Source organism: Silene latifolia, chromosome 3 (genome assembly GCF_048544455.1).
Source record: "Silene latifolia isolate original U9 population chromosome 3, ASM4854445v1, whole genome shotgun sequence".
Taxonomy (NCBI): Eukaryota; Viridiplantae; Streptophyta; class Magnoliopsida; order Caryophyllales; family Caryophyllaceae; genus Silene; species Silene latifolia.
This window is the reverse complement of record NC_133528.1, coordinates 128,978,811-128,995,362: the sequence shown is the minus strand read 5'-3', so window position 1 is coordinate 128,995,362 and position 16,552 is coordinate 128,978,811. Positions and strand designations below refer to the sequence as shown.

Here is a 16,552-nt window from a genome sequence, read left to right as displayed (position 1 = left end):
CGGGTCAAACGGGTCAAACGAGCGGGTTACGGGTTCGGTCATTTCAGGTTTGAGTAAAATACGGGTCGAGTCTATTTCGGGTTTGAAAAATACGGGTTTATACGGGTCGGGTTTAGAGTCAGAACGGGTCAGATTAACGCCTTTTTAAAAAAAATATTTTCTTTAATTCTACTTATAAACACAAAATTATTCTTAAACTAGTTTTATACCCGTGCAATAAAATTGTACGGGGTTATATATTCAATAATTTAATCAAATGTATAAATATTAAAAATAAAATTCCAAATAATTATAACTTAAAATACTAATTACAATTATCGAAAAATTTCTTTGAAAACTATTCCCTCCATATATAGCTATGTAGGAATAATTAATTAAACTTTAATATATACACTTGACACTTTATAGTTGTACGTTAATTTTTTTTATAATACATTAAAAAAACATAATATACTGTAAGGTATTTATTTTAAAAAAGTAGGAAATAGAGTAGAGTAATTAATTAAAGAAATTAGGAGAGATAGTAATTAAAGAAATTAGGAGTATGTATGAAGAACATGGGGGCCTACAAAAAAAAAAAAAGCCTTGAAAATTATTGGCCAATAAGAATGCAAGAAATAACTTAGCTTTTATACTAAGTAGATTTGTATTATTATATCGTTTAATATATGATATTAGTAAGATTAAATATTTTTTGCTTAATATTTTCAATATCACTCCGTTATACGAACGGGTCAATACGGGTTGCGGGTCGGGTTTGGGTAAAAAAACGGGTCAATCAACATCTTTTTTTTTTCATTTTTTAAAACTTCTTTTATATCATAATTCCTACCATTTATACGTTTTTTCTTCTCTTGCTCGTCTTAGTCAACTTAATTGTCACCATTTTCGCCATCACCACCTCGTCATTGTCATCATTACCTTCACTAACTTACTAAGTACGACAATGAGACTCAAATAAGATGACAATGATTACGTGGCATGTGAGCTGAGGTGATGAGGTGGCAGTGCTGACGTGGAGTGCAGTTTCACGTAATACGATGAAAGTGACGGTGTGGCACACACTTCGAAGTGATGACGTGACATGTGATCGAGGTGATGATGTGGCAGTGCCGACATGAAATGCGGTTCGATTTAACACGGTGAAAGTAATGGTGTGGCACACACTTCAAGGTGATGACGTGGCATGTCGCCTGAAATAATGACATGGCAGTGCTGACGTAGAATACGGATCGACATAATATGGTGAAAGTGACGGCATGGCACACACTTTAATTTGATGACGTGACATATGGTTCAAGGTGATGATGTTGCATTCCTTATCTGTACATATTTTTCCTTAAAATTTTATAAATCAAACCTATTTGACATTATCAATTTTAAAGAAGATATATTGCCTTGACCCAACGGTCAACTCGTTACGAGTCGGATTTCGACCCGCTATTTACGGGTCAAAACGGGTTCGGGTATTTATCGGGTTCGAGTTGAAAAACCCGAGTTATTTGCGGGTTATTTACGGGTCGGGTTACGATCGGTTTTCGGGTCGGGTAAGATTTTGACAGGTCTACACACAATCAAGGAAAGAATAACCTACTTGTTCTATTCATACTAATTGATAGCCATATCGTTGTAATTGATTGTAATTATAATTAGTTTAGACCCCGTGCAATAAATGCACAGTATACAGAGTTCTTTTAGTTTTAATAGTTTACGTATATGTAGATACCTCATTTCTGCACCTCCCGAAAACCACCCGGTGATGATTGGGCCGCATGTTTGGTACACGGAATGATTTATGATAATTCGTAAGTTTATCATCAAGTGATAGCTCAAATACTTGTGTCTACCCCTTGGTCGTCATCTACGCGCTGTTACGGTCGTTTTGACAGTAATTAGAGTTCATTTGGTGTCCGGGTCAAAAACCGTCTTCATTTTCTAATAACCGTTTAAAATGCCGAGTCGGAATATTCTGGAATGTTCCGGATATTTCTAATCCATATTTCAAATCTTTTAATCTTTTGGCAAAGTATTTTCCGAAATTATATTTTAAATAATAAGGAAATTGAGATCAACCGCAATTCCATAATAGAAATGCGGAAAATCTTTCTTCCGCAGGAGGAAACTCTTAGGGAAAGAACGTAGGACCTGCTGCGCCTCTTCCAAGAGCCGTAGTGGTTGCTGCGCCTCTTCCCCAGCTCCTTTCTGCGTATTTTAAGATCTTTTCGAGATTTACTTCCAAAGTTTTACCGAAACCCTAATTCCTCCGTGTGATTAGTATAAATAAGAACCTTCATTCCTCATATTTCTCACGCGAGTGTCCGCCCTTCTCTTCTCCCTTTGCATTCTAAGACCGTGCTCATTGCTTATTGGCGTCTACGTGCTTGAACTTACGACCACGTAAGCTCGGATCCTTTTGAGTACCAGGCTCGTTTTGCATGACCGGCCAATTTGACCAACTCCACTCAATCAACTTAATCAATTTAGTTTAATTTCTCTTACGAGGGCACTTTCGTCGTACATTCGAGTCGAGCAATCACTAGTTGTTAACTTAGTTAATCTCGTTTCGTCAAACATGTAAGTCTGAGGGTGTAAATCCCATCTTTTTATTATTGTATTTTATTTTTGTACTAATCATTGTAAGATTTACGTCGAAAGCATGTTTAAAATTGATTTATAAAACCTTTTATTCAAACCTTTTTACGAATTAACGAGATTGATGCCGAGAAGGAACGCAGCAACTGTTGCGCCTCTTCGAAGAGCCGCAGCATCTGCTGCGCCTCTTCCTGAGGCTGCCGCAGTTCCTGCTTTCCTTCTTCTTCCTTCGTCTTCTGTCAATTCGTCTATTTTATTTAATCTTTTTCTTGTTTATTTCTTATTTCATCCGCATGGTAATTTTAATACGTAGTTCATTAATAATTCATCACTTTTTTAATTCCCGACATAAATCCCAAGTAATTAATATTTGCGGGTTTTCGTCATTAAATCAAATCTGGGTTTTAGGGGTTCGATTTATTCATATCAAGTCTCTAAAATTCACCTTTTGTATATTTTTCGTCTGTTTATCGTCATCACTCATCACCATCAATAGTTTGGCATTAATTAACCTAATTAGTTAGTTTTTGTAACGCCTCCGAAAAGCAGACAGGCAGCTCAAAATAGCTCTTTTTATTAATAATAATGGCAGCGAAATTACAAGGCGTCACCGCCGTATTTTCCATCCGGAAAATACAAGGCTATTACTAGAATAAAGATAAATACACTTGTTAAAGCTATAAACTAAGAACTCGATTACATTATTCATCCTATTAAGTCATTAATCATATCTGAAATTTCTCACATTTGTCCTTCCCCGACACTTGTACCTGAAAAAGAATGAAAGTAACATGATCAGCCAACCACAGGCTGAGTATGACTCTGGTCACCTACATCGGCCCTATTACCTCCATTTTAATATTTATACTTCTTCCTGGTCGAACAAGGACTAAAAATAGGTCACATGAACACAGTCGAATAATAATTATTAAATAGACATGCACAATCTGTCATTTCAGAATGCAATAACTCACTTTACAATTATACCGGTCTACCATTACTGAATAGAGAGACATTACGGAGTAGAAACTCCCCTGGGCTAAGCACTCCTTCATGTATACAGGATCCCAGGTCTAAGACCCGTGTAAACCCCCTGACACTTTCACCAGTAATAATCAGAACCTTAGTTCACATGAGGCCGTGCCCCCTTCCATGTACACAGGATAAATTTATAATGTCATCTCTCTTCCGTAATCGTATCCCGAATGCTACAATTGGCCAATAGTACATTATAACATTACCCTTATCACAGTCATATATTAATAAGAGGGTAACTATATAACAACCCGACCCACCACGGTCGTAACACAACCCAATAAGATGGGATATGTACCTTTGGGCCCATTACTTGTCCTCACTTAAGCCCAAAAGCACAAGGCCTTGTTACTAAGTGGTGGGTAGAATCCCTTATAAACATATCACAACCTTTTCAATCCCCCGATGTGGGACAACCTTACTCTCAATAACTTGGGGTGTTACAAACTAATATAACATGTGAGAACTCTGTCATCTTTGGGTTGGAACAATTTTGGTGCTCTACCTTATTGCTTCCTAAAGGAGTGCTCAAACTCATTGCAAAATTCTGCAGGAGATTTCTTTGGGACTCTGAGGAGAGCCATAGAAAATTGATTATGAAAAGCTGGGATTTTTGCTGTGCCCATATAATGAAGGAGGGTTTAATATTAAGGAAGTTTTAGCCTGGAACAAGTGCATCATCTGCAAATGGATTTGGGAGATTATTCAACACTCTGATAGCATTTGGACCAACTGGAATTATGCCTATAACATTAAGTCTGGTGATTTTTGGACTATTCAGAAGAAAAATACTCACTCTGAGAGTTGGAGAAGTATCGAAATAAGCATCTAACAGGTCGCATGCATTCGATTTGTTAAATACAAGATTAAAAACAATTAAAACGAAGGGTAACCTCACGAGGTCAGTCGATCGACCGGGTAAGGTGGTCGATCGACCAACACGCGGATTCAGGCCGTGTTCACTACTTTGCCGCCTACGCTAAAACTCGCCTACATCCTAGCACAAACTATTTAGCTACTCATGCTAAAGGTAAGAACGATAATATTAATAATGAAATTAACTAACGGATTCATGCTTGAAACAACAAAGAGAGCAATTAGCATAAACAATAAATTTGGCTGCGGGAATTATCTAGCAATTCTATCCTAATAACGAAATAAGTAATAATCTGGAAATTAGAACAGAAGGAGTACCAATTTTCGCAGAAGGAATGTAACGGAGTGATTGAAAGCACAACGGAAATCCAATGCAAATTAATATCCCAAGCCCTAATTAGCAAACTAAAACTCAATGTGTATTTCTGATTATAAAACTTAGGTGAAAACTGAATAATAGACTTCCTCCCCCTGAAAGTTTCTAGGTTACGTTATATAGAAAGTAACGTAACTTCTTATTTCCTAAACCTAGCATCATGGGCTTGCGCTTCCTCAGTCTTCTAATTCTCGTCTGAAATAGCAGTTGGGTCGATCGATCGATAGATCGGTCGATCGATCGTCCTCAGAAAAAAGAGCTTCGAACTCGATAGTTGGTCGATCGACTGAAGGAGGTGGTCGATCGACTGGATGAGCTGCTACTTGCCTCTTATAAACTCGTGGATTTGTCTTTTGGGCCTTGAAAAGCGCACCAGGCTCATTCCTTAAGCGAATACTTCTCGTCACATGTAATGCAAGATACTCGGGGACGGATTTAGCTCGATTTCCGCTGGATTCTTCACATTTCTGCAATAATGTACAAAAATACGGAAGTAGACGGAAATAGGGAGAAATGTAGTATAAACTACATGAATGAGCTCTGAAATGCGTGTAAAAAGGGATGTAAAACATCATATAAAAGACACGCATCATAGAGTTTTACCAAACAGAGCCTAAGTACAACATATAACGATAAATAATTTTATAATTCTTGATCAATAATTTTGATTCTATTTTGAGAGCTTTTATTATGTTGTAGTTTATTCATATATGGTTGTTTTATATTGGGAAGAACAGCCTCTCACACATTTGTTCTTCGCGGATGACTTAGTCTTCTTTTTCCATGATAAAGGAGACTCAGTTTTCCACCTGAAATGGATTTTGGACTCCTACTGTGAGGCTTCAGGGCAGAAGCTGAATTTGGGCAAATCGGGCGTCCTTTTTAGCCATAGTACAAAATTGGCCAAGGCACAATAGATTATACGGACGTTGAGTATAAAGAATAATCAGGGAATAGGGAAATATCTAGGAATACCAGCGGAATTTCAGTCATCGAAACAAGGAATCTTCAATGCCCTTACTGATTACGTGACTAAACGCATCTCATCTTGGAACAGAATTTTTCTATCAACGGCGGGGAGACTTACACTGATTTCATCGGTCCTATCAAATCTTTCAAATTACTTTCTATTGGTATTCAAAGTACCGGTAAGTGTGACAAATAAGATTAATTTGCTTTTGTCGCAATTTTGGTGGACAGGATGTAAATTAGGAAAGAATGTACACTGGTGTAGCAAAAAATTCATGAGTTTACCGAAGTGTGCAGGAGGGCTTAGAATTCGAAATATTGAAAGTTTAAACCAGACGCTGTTGGCAAAACATGGTTGGAGGGCGGTGTCGGGAGAGGGGTCACTCTTTAGCTGAATTTTCCGGAAAAGACTATTCGGAAATCACGAGGTTGTTGTGGGTATGAGCCCAATAAAAGGTACAGGCTCATCATGGGGCTTGAGAAGTATTCTATATGGAATGGAGCTCATTATGGATAACGTTGGATGAAAACCGGGAATTGCCTCGGACATGAATTTATGGAACTCCAAATGGGTGAATGGTATGTGCCCGAAACCAAAAGACTGCTTACTAGGAACCGATTTCCTACATTTGGGGATCCTACGAGTATGAAATCTCTACCAATTCGAGAAGCGATGAAATGTGCCCCTTGTGAACTTTCTATTTAAGGAAAACTATGCAAGACGTATTCTGGCCTCCCCGATCTTTTCCTCAAGGGTTAAGGATGAAGCTTTTTGGCCACACACAGAAGATGGTGTCTACACGGTAAAAAGCGGGTATGGAATTGTCTTTAAAGAGTATATGGCTAAAAAGGGTCCCTAAAGGACTGGACTAAGATTAGCGATAGCGGAAGGGATTTTTGCAGAACACGCCTGTGGAGACTACCGGGGCCTAATATCTGGAAAATCCTTTTATGGAGGATATTAACCAATACTTTACCGATTGGTAAGGAGTTTAAGCGGTGTTGATTGGGTATAGACTTCTCTTGCAACATGTGCGGTAATGAGCAGAAGAACGTGGAATCGTTGGAACATTTATTCAGAGACTATAATGTCTCTTCCAGGATTTGGGCAGGTTCAGATTTGGGAATTAGGACTGAAAATACATCAACAACTGACATTAGTACATGGATCATTAACTGGATCTGATATCTGATTAATCTTGAGGAGGGAGAGCAGCGGGTGATTAGGTTAATGGCGACTCTGTGGGGATTATGGGTCCTACGAAATAACATTATCTTTAAAGGTATGTCGGTTGTGCCACAGGTTTTCTACAGTTCTTTCTCCAAGGCCGTTGCTGCGAACTTACAGGTATTCCAAGGGAAGGTGGGCAAAAATAACAAGGAAACCACTTGTGGATTGAGAAATGAATCAATTGACTCACGACAACTAGCGATACGCGATGGTCACCCGACATATATGGTGGGGGGGTCGTAACCACTGTATGGTGACACGTGTGCATGTTGACGCTAGTTGGGAAAAGAATTACGATGCTGCGATTGGATGGATCGCCTATAGTAGCTCAGGCTCAGTGATTAATCATGGAAGCATAAGAATGAGAGCTGAATTGGCATTGCAAGCTGAAGCATTAGGAATCTGGAACGTTTTGAAATGGGCTTGCAATAGTGGGCGGCTGCACCTTGAAGTTTCGTCTGAGTGTTTGCAACTGTTGAACCAGATTGCTGGGGTCGAGAAGGGAAATCATATCATCAAGGGCATTCTTGAGGAAATCCAGAAACTCTATGTTTTCTTTCACTGTTTGTGTTTCAATTTTATTCCTAGGCACTTAAATATGTTAGCTCACGATCTGGCTCGACAGACCATGAGAATGTAGAACCTTTCTTTATGGTTGCCAAAAAAAAAAAAATTGGCAATTTGACATCACTTTATAAAACAAACAAATATTCACTCTTATAGTTACTCCGTATTACTCCGTAATTGGTTGTAGAAATTAAAAAGTAGACTCCTCTCTCTCTTTTTTTTTTTGTATAGGTGTGAACCAAATTCAAATTTAAAACAAACTCGCTATATACATTATTTCAGTTTATCGGTCAAACTGATCAAATTTCCTCAAAATCGTACTCACTTGTATTAACGGCTTCAAATTTTCAATAAAGTTTAAATGGTCGTTTGGTTGCCACTTAGAAAACATAGGCATTGGAAAATCCCATGATTTTAAAAAACATGGGTTGTTAGGTTGCCATAAATTTTGGAAAAGGTAGAAATTAGAACTTCCCAGGAACTCCCAATGCCTACATGATGTGGACCCCTTGGTCATTGGAAGTTCCTGTGGAATTTAATTCCTACATGAGCAACCAAACACTTTTCCGAAATTCACCCGAATTAAATGAAGGAACTTAATTCCCATAAATTGTATTTTCCTAGGAAAATTAAGTTTCTTAATCAACCAAACAACCCGTTAGTTTCCAAGATTCAATATCATTATTCATTCGGCTATACAATAATGAAAATTTGCAAAGTCGACTCACCACTGGTACTAGAACTTGCGATAATGGTGCCTTACTTCACATCATGAAAATAATTTGTTGGTCATATTATTTGCCCCTACATAAATTTGCGCTATATCAAGGGTACCTAACGGAGTACGAAAGTGTGAATTATTTGGTTTAATTTCACGTCTTATTTTATGCTTTCTTATTTGTTTTCTGGTACATTAACCTTAATCATAAAAACTGTATATCACACAACAAATGAATGATGTGTACAGAATTACCGCATCCTCGATTTTTTTCTTCTTCCTTTTTTAGTGTCAAATGAGCCATAGGGCATTACAATATACGAGAAAGGAAGATTTAAACCTGATACCTAATGTCCATTATATCTCCAGCTTAAGCTATGTTCTTTTCGGCTTAATTTCAGCTTTCATTTAGCTCGCCATAGCTCACTTTAAATCAGCTTATTTTAGTTCAGTTCAGTTTATTTTAGCTCTATTCTTCTCAACAAACTTCAATTCATTAGCTCCATTCAGGTCACTATAGCCCAAAAAAACCGGACCTTAATCACTAACATTTTCGGTATCCTCTAATATAGATATCAATAAGTAAAACATTAAATAAAACAATCCTATGAATAAGCAAGCAAAACGGCTAAACCCTCTACTCAATAGGCCATTATGCCTTGTATGTAAGACTCCATCAACGTCATGACATTTCTAAACTTCATTTCCATGGAGATAATAAACAATTAGAGTTTATTCAAAGATTACTTGTGCAAGATTGGCTATAAAAGCATCATCCAATCAACAAACTTAAAAGAGACATCACATCCACATATATATAAGAGAACTCCTTGTTCTCCTCCTTTTTGTTATCCTTGAACCCCAAAGGATCTATCCCAAAAGTTCCCATACATTGACCTACAAACCAAGTACCCAACAAAAATACCCTTTATCCATCCCAAACCTTAATCATGGTGAAAATCACATCATCAAAGTACCTCATTTTCACCATCTTAATCATCACCCTAATTCACATAACACCTTTGGTTGTTGGAGAATGTACTTGTGACCAAGAAGACATAGATAGTCACATTGACAAAGGTGCCATAAATTATAAGATAGGTGCCCTATTTGCCATACTAGTGACAGGTGGTGTAGGTGTAACCATACCCATATTAGGGAAGCACATTCCTGCCCTACACCCCGATAAATCCCTTTTCTTCTTAATCAAGTCATTCGCGGCTGGAGTAATATTGTCAACGGGATTCATCCACATATTGCCTGATGCCTTTGAGAGTCTTAGCAACCCATGTCTTAAGGAGAACCCTTGGGCTAACTTCCCTTTCACTGGCCTTGCCGCTATGGTTGGTGCAATTGGGACGTTGATGATTGACGCTTTGGCCACTAGCCATTACCGTAAGGTTCATACTTCTGGGGTTCATGGTGTCGCCATTGATGAAGAGAAGTTCGATGGAGGCCATGTGCACCTTGCTACCCATGGTCATAGCCATGGTGGTCCGTCTGGCTCTATGGCTGTTGTTGAGCCTGAAGGTCTAAGTGAATTGGATCGTTTGAGATACAAAGTTACATCGCAGGTGACTCAAATTCTAATCCTCCTCGTATATATATATAAATACGGTTTTTTTTATGAAGTTTATTATAAAAACATTTACAAAGTTATTTCATCAAATTCTCGAATTAACTTCTTAATATGTGACCTTAGGGTACGTGTTAGAAGAAAATAAAATCGCGTATAAGTTACTTCGTATATAACTTGCGCAAATATTCAATAAGGATATTTTAACAACCGTCGTTTAATGAATATTTCTGTAATTAATACTCCACTTAATAGGCAGCTTTTAATAATTTATGCGACTATTAGAACTATCTTACATAATTATCAATCATGAGAAAATGTCTTCTAAAATGGTATGGTTCTATTATAGGAGTTCATATTTATGCTGCATCATTCTTTTTTGACAATTGAGAAGCGAGTGAAACTTACAAACGAGTATGGTAGTTACTAAAACAATTTGGTAAGTATTTGGGTAAAAAAACATGTGTTTTATGATGACATTGAGATCAATTCTATATAAATATTTGATCCTCGTTATCACTTTGTGTCTCATCACTTGTCCCGTTATCTTCTCCGGACCAGCAAATAAAACAAGTTGCGGGACATAATTTGTATGAACTGATTATTGGTTATATAAAGAGTCGAGTATGGGCGACTTGCAATAATTTGTATGTATTATTATTTATAATTTTTATTGGACTTATAAATTACGGGGTTATAAATTTATTTCAAGATAAACTCAAAAAATTTACAAGAGTATTTCTCACGTCTATGGTCTATTGGTCTATAAATCAGTAGTGTAGAAAAGATAAATAAAAGTCAATGATCAACAACATTTTTATATGTCGACATACTTAGAATCTTAGATCGTTGACTTGAAAAATTACAAAAGAAAATCACACTCGTCAATGCTCAGTAGCTGGATTTTATGGCCTACGGGTTGTTTGGTGAATATAATAACGACATATACAATTAATAAGGTATTTCTATTATTTAGCAATTTAAGTAAAATATAGACTGTTATTAAAGATGTTTTGTGAATAATATATCTCCGGTTCGAATTCACTTTACCTTCTCATTTTAACGCGACTGTAGTCCTATATACACTTCGTTAGAAAAATAAAATAAAATAAAATAAAATACTCTCTCTGTTTTTTTTTTAATTGTCATTCTCACTTTTCGAGATACCCACTTCTCTCTTCAATATCTCTCAAAATATATGACTAAATATGTTGAAATATATACTCATATTAAAGCTCTATTCTTAAGGAATTTTATGGTGTAATTTTTATAGTTTTCCGACTGAATTCAAAGGCTCACCTCGTAAATTGAAAACGTCAATTATTTTAGAACGGGGAAGTATAAACAAAGTAATCTATATTCATCCATCTCAAACTCTATTAATATCTCTTGAGAACACTATGCCAACATATTTGACTATAATTTCTTCTTAATCTTCATTTAAGTCAATATAATTACTTTCATAATTTCCTTATTCACCCCGTACATAAAAGCTATTATGATGACATACGTGGTGATGTGCATGTCATTAAATCACATTAATATATATGGGCACAATGCACATCCCATATACTTATCAAATAAAACCTCTTGTTATCGTCTCCCGTTTCCCACTTACCTCCTACTACTAACAATTACTCCGTATTAACAATGTTCCAAACAATGTCACAAAAGACACTAAAACCTCTCATTCTCTTATCTCTCGTGCTTCTCCCTACGTTAGTCGCAGGTTCAAATTCAAATTGCACCTGCGACCAATCAGATGAACCTAGCAACAACAATAAAGTTATCCTAAGATACAAAGTTGTGGCACTGGTGATCATACTAGTGTCAAGTGCCATAGGGGTGTGTTTACCTATATTGGGTAAGCGCATCCCCGCTCTAAGTCCCGAGAGTAACCTATTCTTCTTAGTAAAGTCATTCGCGGCAGGGGTAATATTGTCAACAGGTTTCATCCACGTGTTACCGGATGCTTTCGAGAGTCTTACTAACCCATGCCTTATTAAGGACAACCCTTGGGGAAAATTCCCTTTTACGGGGCTAGCGGCCATGGTAGGGTCCCTCGGGACATTAATGATCGACGCTTTTGCCACGGGCCATTATCGTAAAATCCATTATGGAAAGAATGACACCGTCGAGGAAGAGAACGAAGGAGATCATAATGGGCATGTCCATTTGCATACTCATGCGACCCATGGGCATGCCCATGGAGCTATTCCTGTGGTTCCCGGGGACGGTTTGAGTGAATTGGACCGTATTAGATATAAAGTCACTTCTCAGGTATGATTTTTTACTTCACTATTAGTGTTTTACCATTTAGGTAATTGCTAGGCAGGTATTATAAATTTATAATGGTAGAGGAAGGATAATGAGTTGGCGCTATCGGATGACACCAATCTTGCGTCACCCTCTTATATACAATAAGTTTTCCTATTAGTAGTATGTGAGAGGGTGACATTCAATCTCGGCGCCACCTAATCGCGCCCTATCATTATACTTTTCCTATTAGTATCGGCTCAAATTTCTTGGATTAATGTAATATTATTTAGATATTGTGCTAAATATGTATGTAACATGTTATTTTCATATTTCATTTTGAAGGAATCTTTCACATAATTGCTTATTTTAGTGCCTCGAATCGAAATATGAGAATTATTAATTAACGAAAGTGTTATTTATATCAATGAGAAATAATGTTTTACTTGGGGAAATTGACTATATGATTCTCGGGAATTTGGGTGAAATTAAAATTTATTTGATATCTAACTCAGTTTCTAAAGAATTTCCGGGAATTTGGGGTAGAATTAGAAGTATCCAGCACAAACTCAATTTCAATTTATAAGAGACCGTACCAATTCAACCAAATACCCCCTATTCAATTTTGTCCTCTATTAGCCTTGAAGATGTTTCTTACGTAAATTTACCTTTTGTGCCCACTTTTTATGATAAGATAAAAAAGAATACTTAGCTCTTTGTGAAACTTTTGAGCAATATTTTAGTGAAATTATTAAAAATAGAACCTAAAAAAATCATAGTGAGATGAAAATATTAACTTTTCAGTCATATAAAATGAACATTACAATTATGAATTGTTCTTTTACTTGTTTCATTCAAAACCAGGAAGATCATAGTGAACGGAGGGACTAACTTTTTAGTCGTACAAAATGTCATTATAATTATGAATTGTCGTTTTATTTGTTTGATTAACAACGTTGTACAATATTGTTATATTTGTAACAGGTGTTGGAGATGGGAATAGTGGTCCATTCAGTGATTATCGGTATATCTTTGGGAACCTCACAAAGCATTGATACAATTAAGCCTCTCATGGCAGCCCTTTGTTTCCATCAATTCTTTGAGGGTATGGGACTTGGTGGGTGTATTGCTCAGGCATCATTCAAGTCGGCATCGACTTTGTGTATGGCGATGTTTTTCTCCCTAACAACCCCAGTTGGGATCGCAATCGGAATTGGAATAACCAACGTTTACAATGAGAACAGTCCAACGGCATTGATTGTACAAGGCTTGTTGGATGCAGTAGCAGCCGGAATATTGATATACATGGCACTTGTAGATCTTTTAGCCCAAGACTTTATGAACCCGAAGGTCCAGTCTAACAAAAGATTGTTCCTTGGTGCTAACATTGCTTTGCTTCTTGGTGCTGGTTTTATGGCTCTTTTGGCTATTTGGGCTTGATTTTCTCAAATATACACATTTCAACATTTTTTTTGTGTGATTATTACCATGATTTTTCCTCTTTTTGTTTTGTTTTGTTTTGTTTTTAATACTAATTTTTTTGGTTTGTAAATATGAAAGTGTTCTATCTTACATGCCAAAAACACTATGTTATTTTAGTATGATATTTTGACTCTACTTCGTATGTTTTATTATACTCAGCTTGTATTACACAAATGGAGCAAGGATCAATCAAAACTTGTTATTATTATACTGAAATTGTGTTATGCAAACAACAATATATCTTTTTACTTGGAGCCTCAAGGGTCTCCACGGCCTTAACCATGAGTTGTTTCTCAATAAAATCAAGCGTTCACTCGATTCATTTGGTTTATCAAAAATTCTTATTTAAGATGAGTGTATCGTCCTTTTTAAGCTTAAGATAGGTCAAATACTTAAGTAACATAAAAACATAATGAATATCGTTTTAATGTTAAGACGCATACCTCCGTCTTATAGGAGACTGACTTTGTTCTAAAATCTTCCAAGCAGTCAATAATCCGAGATTTGGTATTGAAGAAGCACAAAAAACGCGATTCCAATTGAGTTTTGTTTGCTTACATACATCTGAATGATGAGGAAAAACACACGCAATTCACTATAGTCTCAAACTCAAAAAGATATCCAAGGCATCTATCCACAAGCTCTCTGTCATTTTCATATCTTCATATTTGTAATCACCATCTATACACTATTCCGTCTTCAAATTGTTTTTCTTAGCTTTCTGTGCGGATTCCTTGCGTCAAATTATGCAAACTTTGCTGAGCAGCAAACTGGTGAATTGCATCCTGAATCCCTGCAGAAACGACCAAGAACTCGGCTAACTGAGTCGGGTGCAGGATTCCTAAGTAAAAGATTACACTGTGACAGTGTCACATTGTCCTATTAGCATCAGTTCAACTGTCAAGTACAAGATTATAATAAAAAGAAAAGAAATGCAGAATATTATCGGTCGTGACACCAAAATATGACCAAGTTATCAAGATTTTGAAGTTCACTGTGACACACGTTGAGCCGATATAGGCTGGCATTTATCGCATCAAAATTCATTAATTCTCATAACAACGTGTTGTAATTACAAATTAAACAAAAGTGGAAAATTACAAATTAAACAAGATACTTACTTATGTAATAATTTATTGAATTTTGTCCGGCCACGTAACGGTCACATTCAATCCCATTAATTGCCCTCATTAACATACTAATAAATCACTATTAATTGGTCATTAAAATGTGATTTAATCCTCCTTATAACTCCCATATGTGGATATATATATATATAAGTTGAGGAAATTGATGTGAATGGTATGGATCGTACACACAAAAATACACATACATACTCTTTTCTAGTTGCTAAGTCCACCATCAATATGGGACTTGGGATTTAGGGCGTGGACATATTTCGGTATTCTAGTAGCCGCCGGAGGTACGAATATATGGTAGTGGGTAGTTAGCGAGCACAACGATCCGATCGCTTCTGCATAAAGGTTAGTCCTTATTTTCCAACAGTGGTATCAGAGCAAATGTGTTTTGCTACTGCCCCTATACTTTAATCTATTGCTTAAATAGTTTATACGGAGTATATATATACTGATATACATGGATGTTCACGAAAATCTGCCCCAATTTATGCACGTATGTATATATAATCATGTTAGTATGCAAAGTGTGTTTGTCATAATTAACGACGGACCATTGCCATTGCCATAAGTTTTTTTTAGAAATTGAGATTGTTTCTTAATGCAAAACTTGTGGTGTTTATATGCTTATTACTCCGTATGAGGTAACCGTAAGCACGTATGCCTTTTAATTCGTGGCCCGTTATCGCTTGGCCTTAGTGGCTGACTGACCTGACTCTATTCCCATCATCAGTCTTGTCAGTCTTGGCAGCCATTCCTATATCCAGAGACGGGAATGCGTGTCGGTCATTCTCTCGAGAATCATGTCTAAGTGACTGACTTTCGGGTTTGTAGAGTGAACTAAGTACTAGATCCGTTCTAGACCGTTCAATACGAAGGCGATTAGAGTGAGGCGACAAAGGGGCTGTACGATATGAGATCGAAAGCCTACACCCTGGTTCAAAAGGCAACTGACCAATGTGCGTTAGTTGCGCATTCACCAATGACGCTGAGCCCGGTGAAACTGTTATCGTCCAATCTATAAGTTGGCGATGATTGGAATCATTATGCGAACCGATGGCGGCATGTGTAAGTCACACGCTAAAGCCAGTGAAGCATGCTGGGAACCGTTTGTCAACAATGACGTCTACGAGATGTGTTCTCTGAGATTTCTTGTTCACTGTGCGACGGTGATTGTCGTGTACGGACAACGTATGGGTGAAGTGGAGGCAAGTAATCAACGGTTATGTCATGTTTTTCCCTGTGGATTTGTTCCACCTTTTTAATAGGACTAATATTCTATTTTTGCTAGTTGTGTTTCAATCACTTATAAATTTACTTTTATATAAGTGATAACTGTTTTAGTTTAGCCCGTTCCGTTAGTATATAAATATGTTTTATATACGCTTTGCAACGATAAATGAAAAATAAAAATTGTTTTCATAGTGCTTTAATATCTTTGTGATATGCACTATGCAAGATTTCGCTAACTAGTTTAGCAGGTTCTATAAGTATATGATATGTTTCGCATACGATTTTGTATTGTCTATATAAATGTGTTTTATATATATTTAAATGTGTTTGGACCGTATAAATTTGTTTTATATTGAATTTTTCCATGGTATAAACATATATCTTTGTGATATTATGAAGTACGAGTACCAATGTGTTTGGTTAAAAGTACGATTATATGAATATGTTTCATATGAAAATAAGCATGAGCCATATAAATTTGTTTTATATGCATAATTAAATTTCT

At 36.6% G+C, this 16,552-nt stretch overlaps 2 protein-coding genes across 3 annotated transcripts; both read left to right on the top strand.

The window, feature by feature from the left end:
* The first annotated feature begins 7,287 nt into the window (after positions 1-7,287).
* On the top strand, positions 7,288-7,719 carry LOC141649667 (uncharacterized). The gene has a single exon (XM_074458350.1). It carries the CDS (start codon positions 7,288-7,290, stop codon positions 7,717-7,719), a length of 432 nt encoding a protein of 143 aa, XP_074314451.1.
* An 844-nt stretch (positions 7,720-8,563) lies between these two features.
* Positions 8,564-13,813, top strand: LOC141648017 (zinc transporter 1-like). Of its 2 annotated transcripts, none has more exons than XM_074456431.1 (2): positions 8,564-9,938; positions 13,181-13,813. In XM_074456431.1, the coding sequence occupies exons 1-2, from the start codon at positions 9,315-9,317 to the stop codon at positions 13,634-13,636; spliced, it is 1,080 nt and encodes a 359-aa protein (XP_074312532.1). In that variant the 5' UTR covers positions 8,564-9,314; the 3' UTR covers positions 13,637-13,813. The 2 variants fall into 2 exon arrangements, with proteins under 2 accessions (XP_074312532.1, XP_074312533.1); XM_074456432.1 differs by lacking the exon at positions 8,564-9,938 and adding an exon at positions 9,955-12,220.
* Positions 13,814-16,552: the final 2,739 nt, after the last annotated feature.

Coding starts and splice junctions, on each gene's coding strand:
- LOC141648017 (XM_074456432.1), top strand. CDS start 11,591: ATGTTCCAAACAATGTCACAAAAGACACTAAAACCTCTCATTCTCTTA. Junction 12,221..13,180: donor GATATAAAGTCACTTCTCAG/GTATGATTTTTT, acceptor TATTTGTAACAG/GTGTTGGAGATGGGAATAGT.
- LOC141649667 (XM_074458350.1), top strand. CDS start 7,288: ATGGTCACCCGACATATATGGTGGGGGGGTCGTAACCACTGTATGGTG.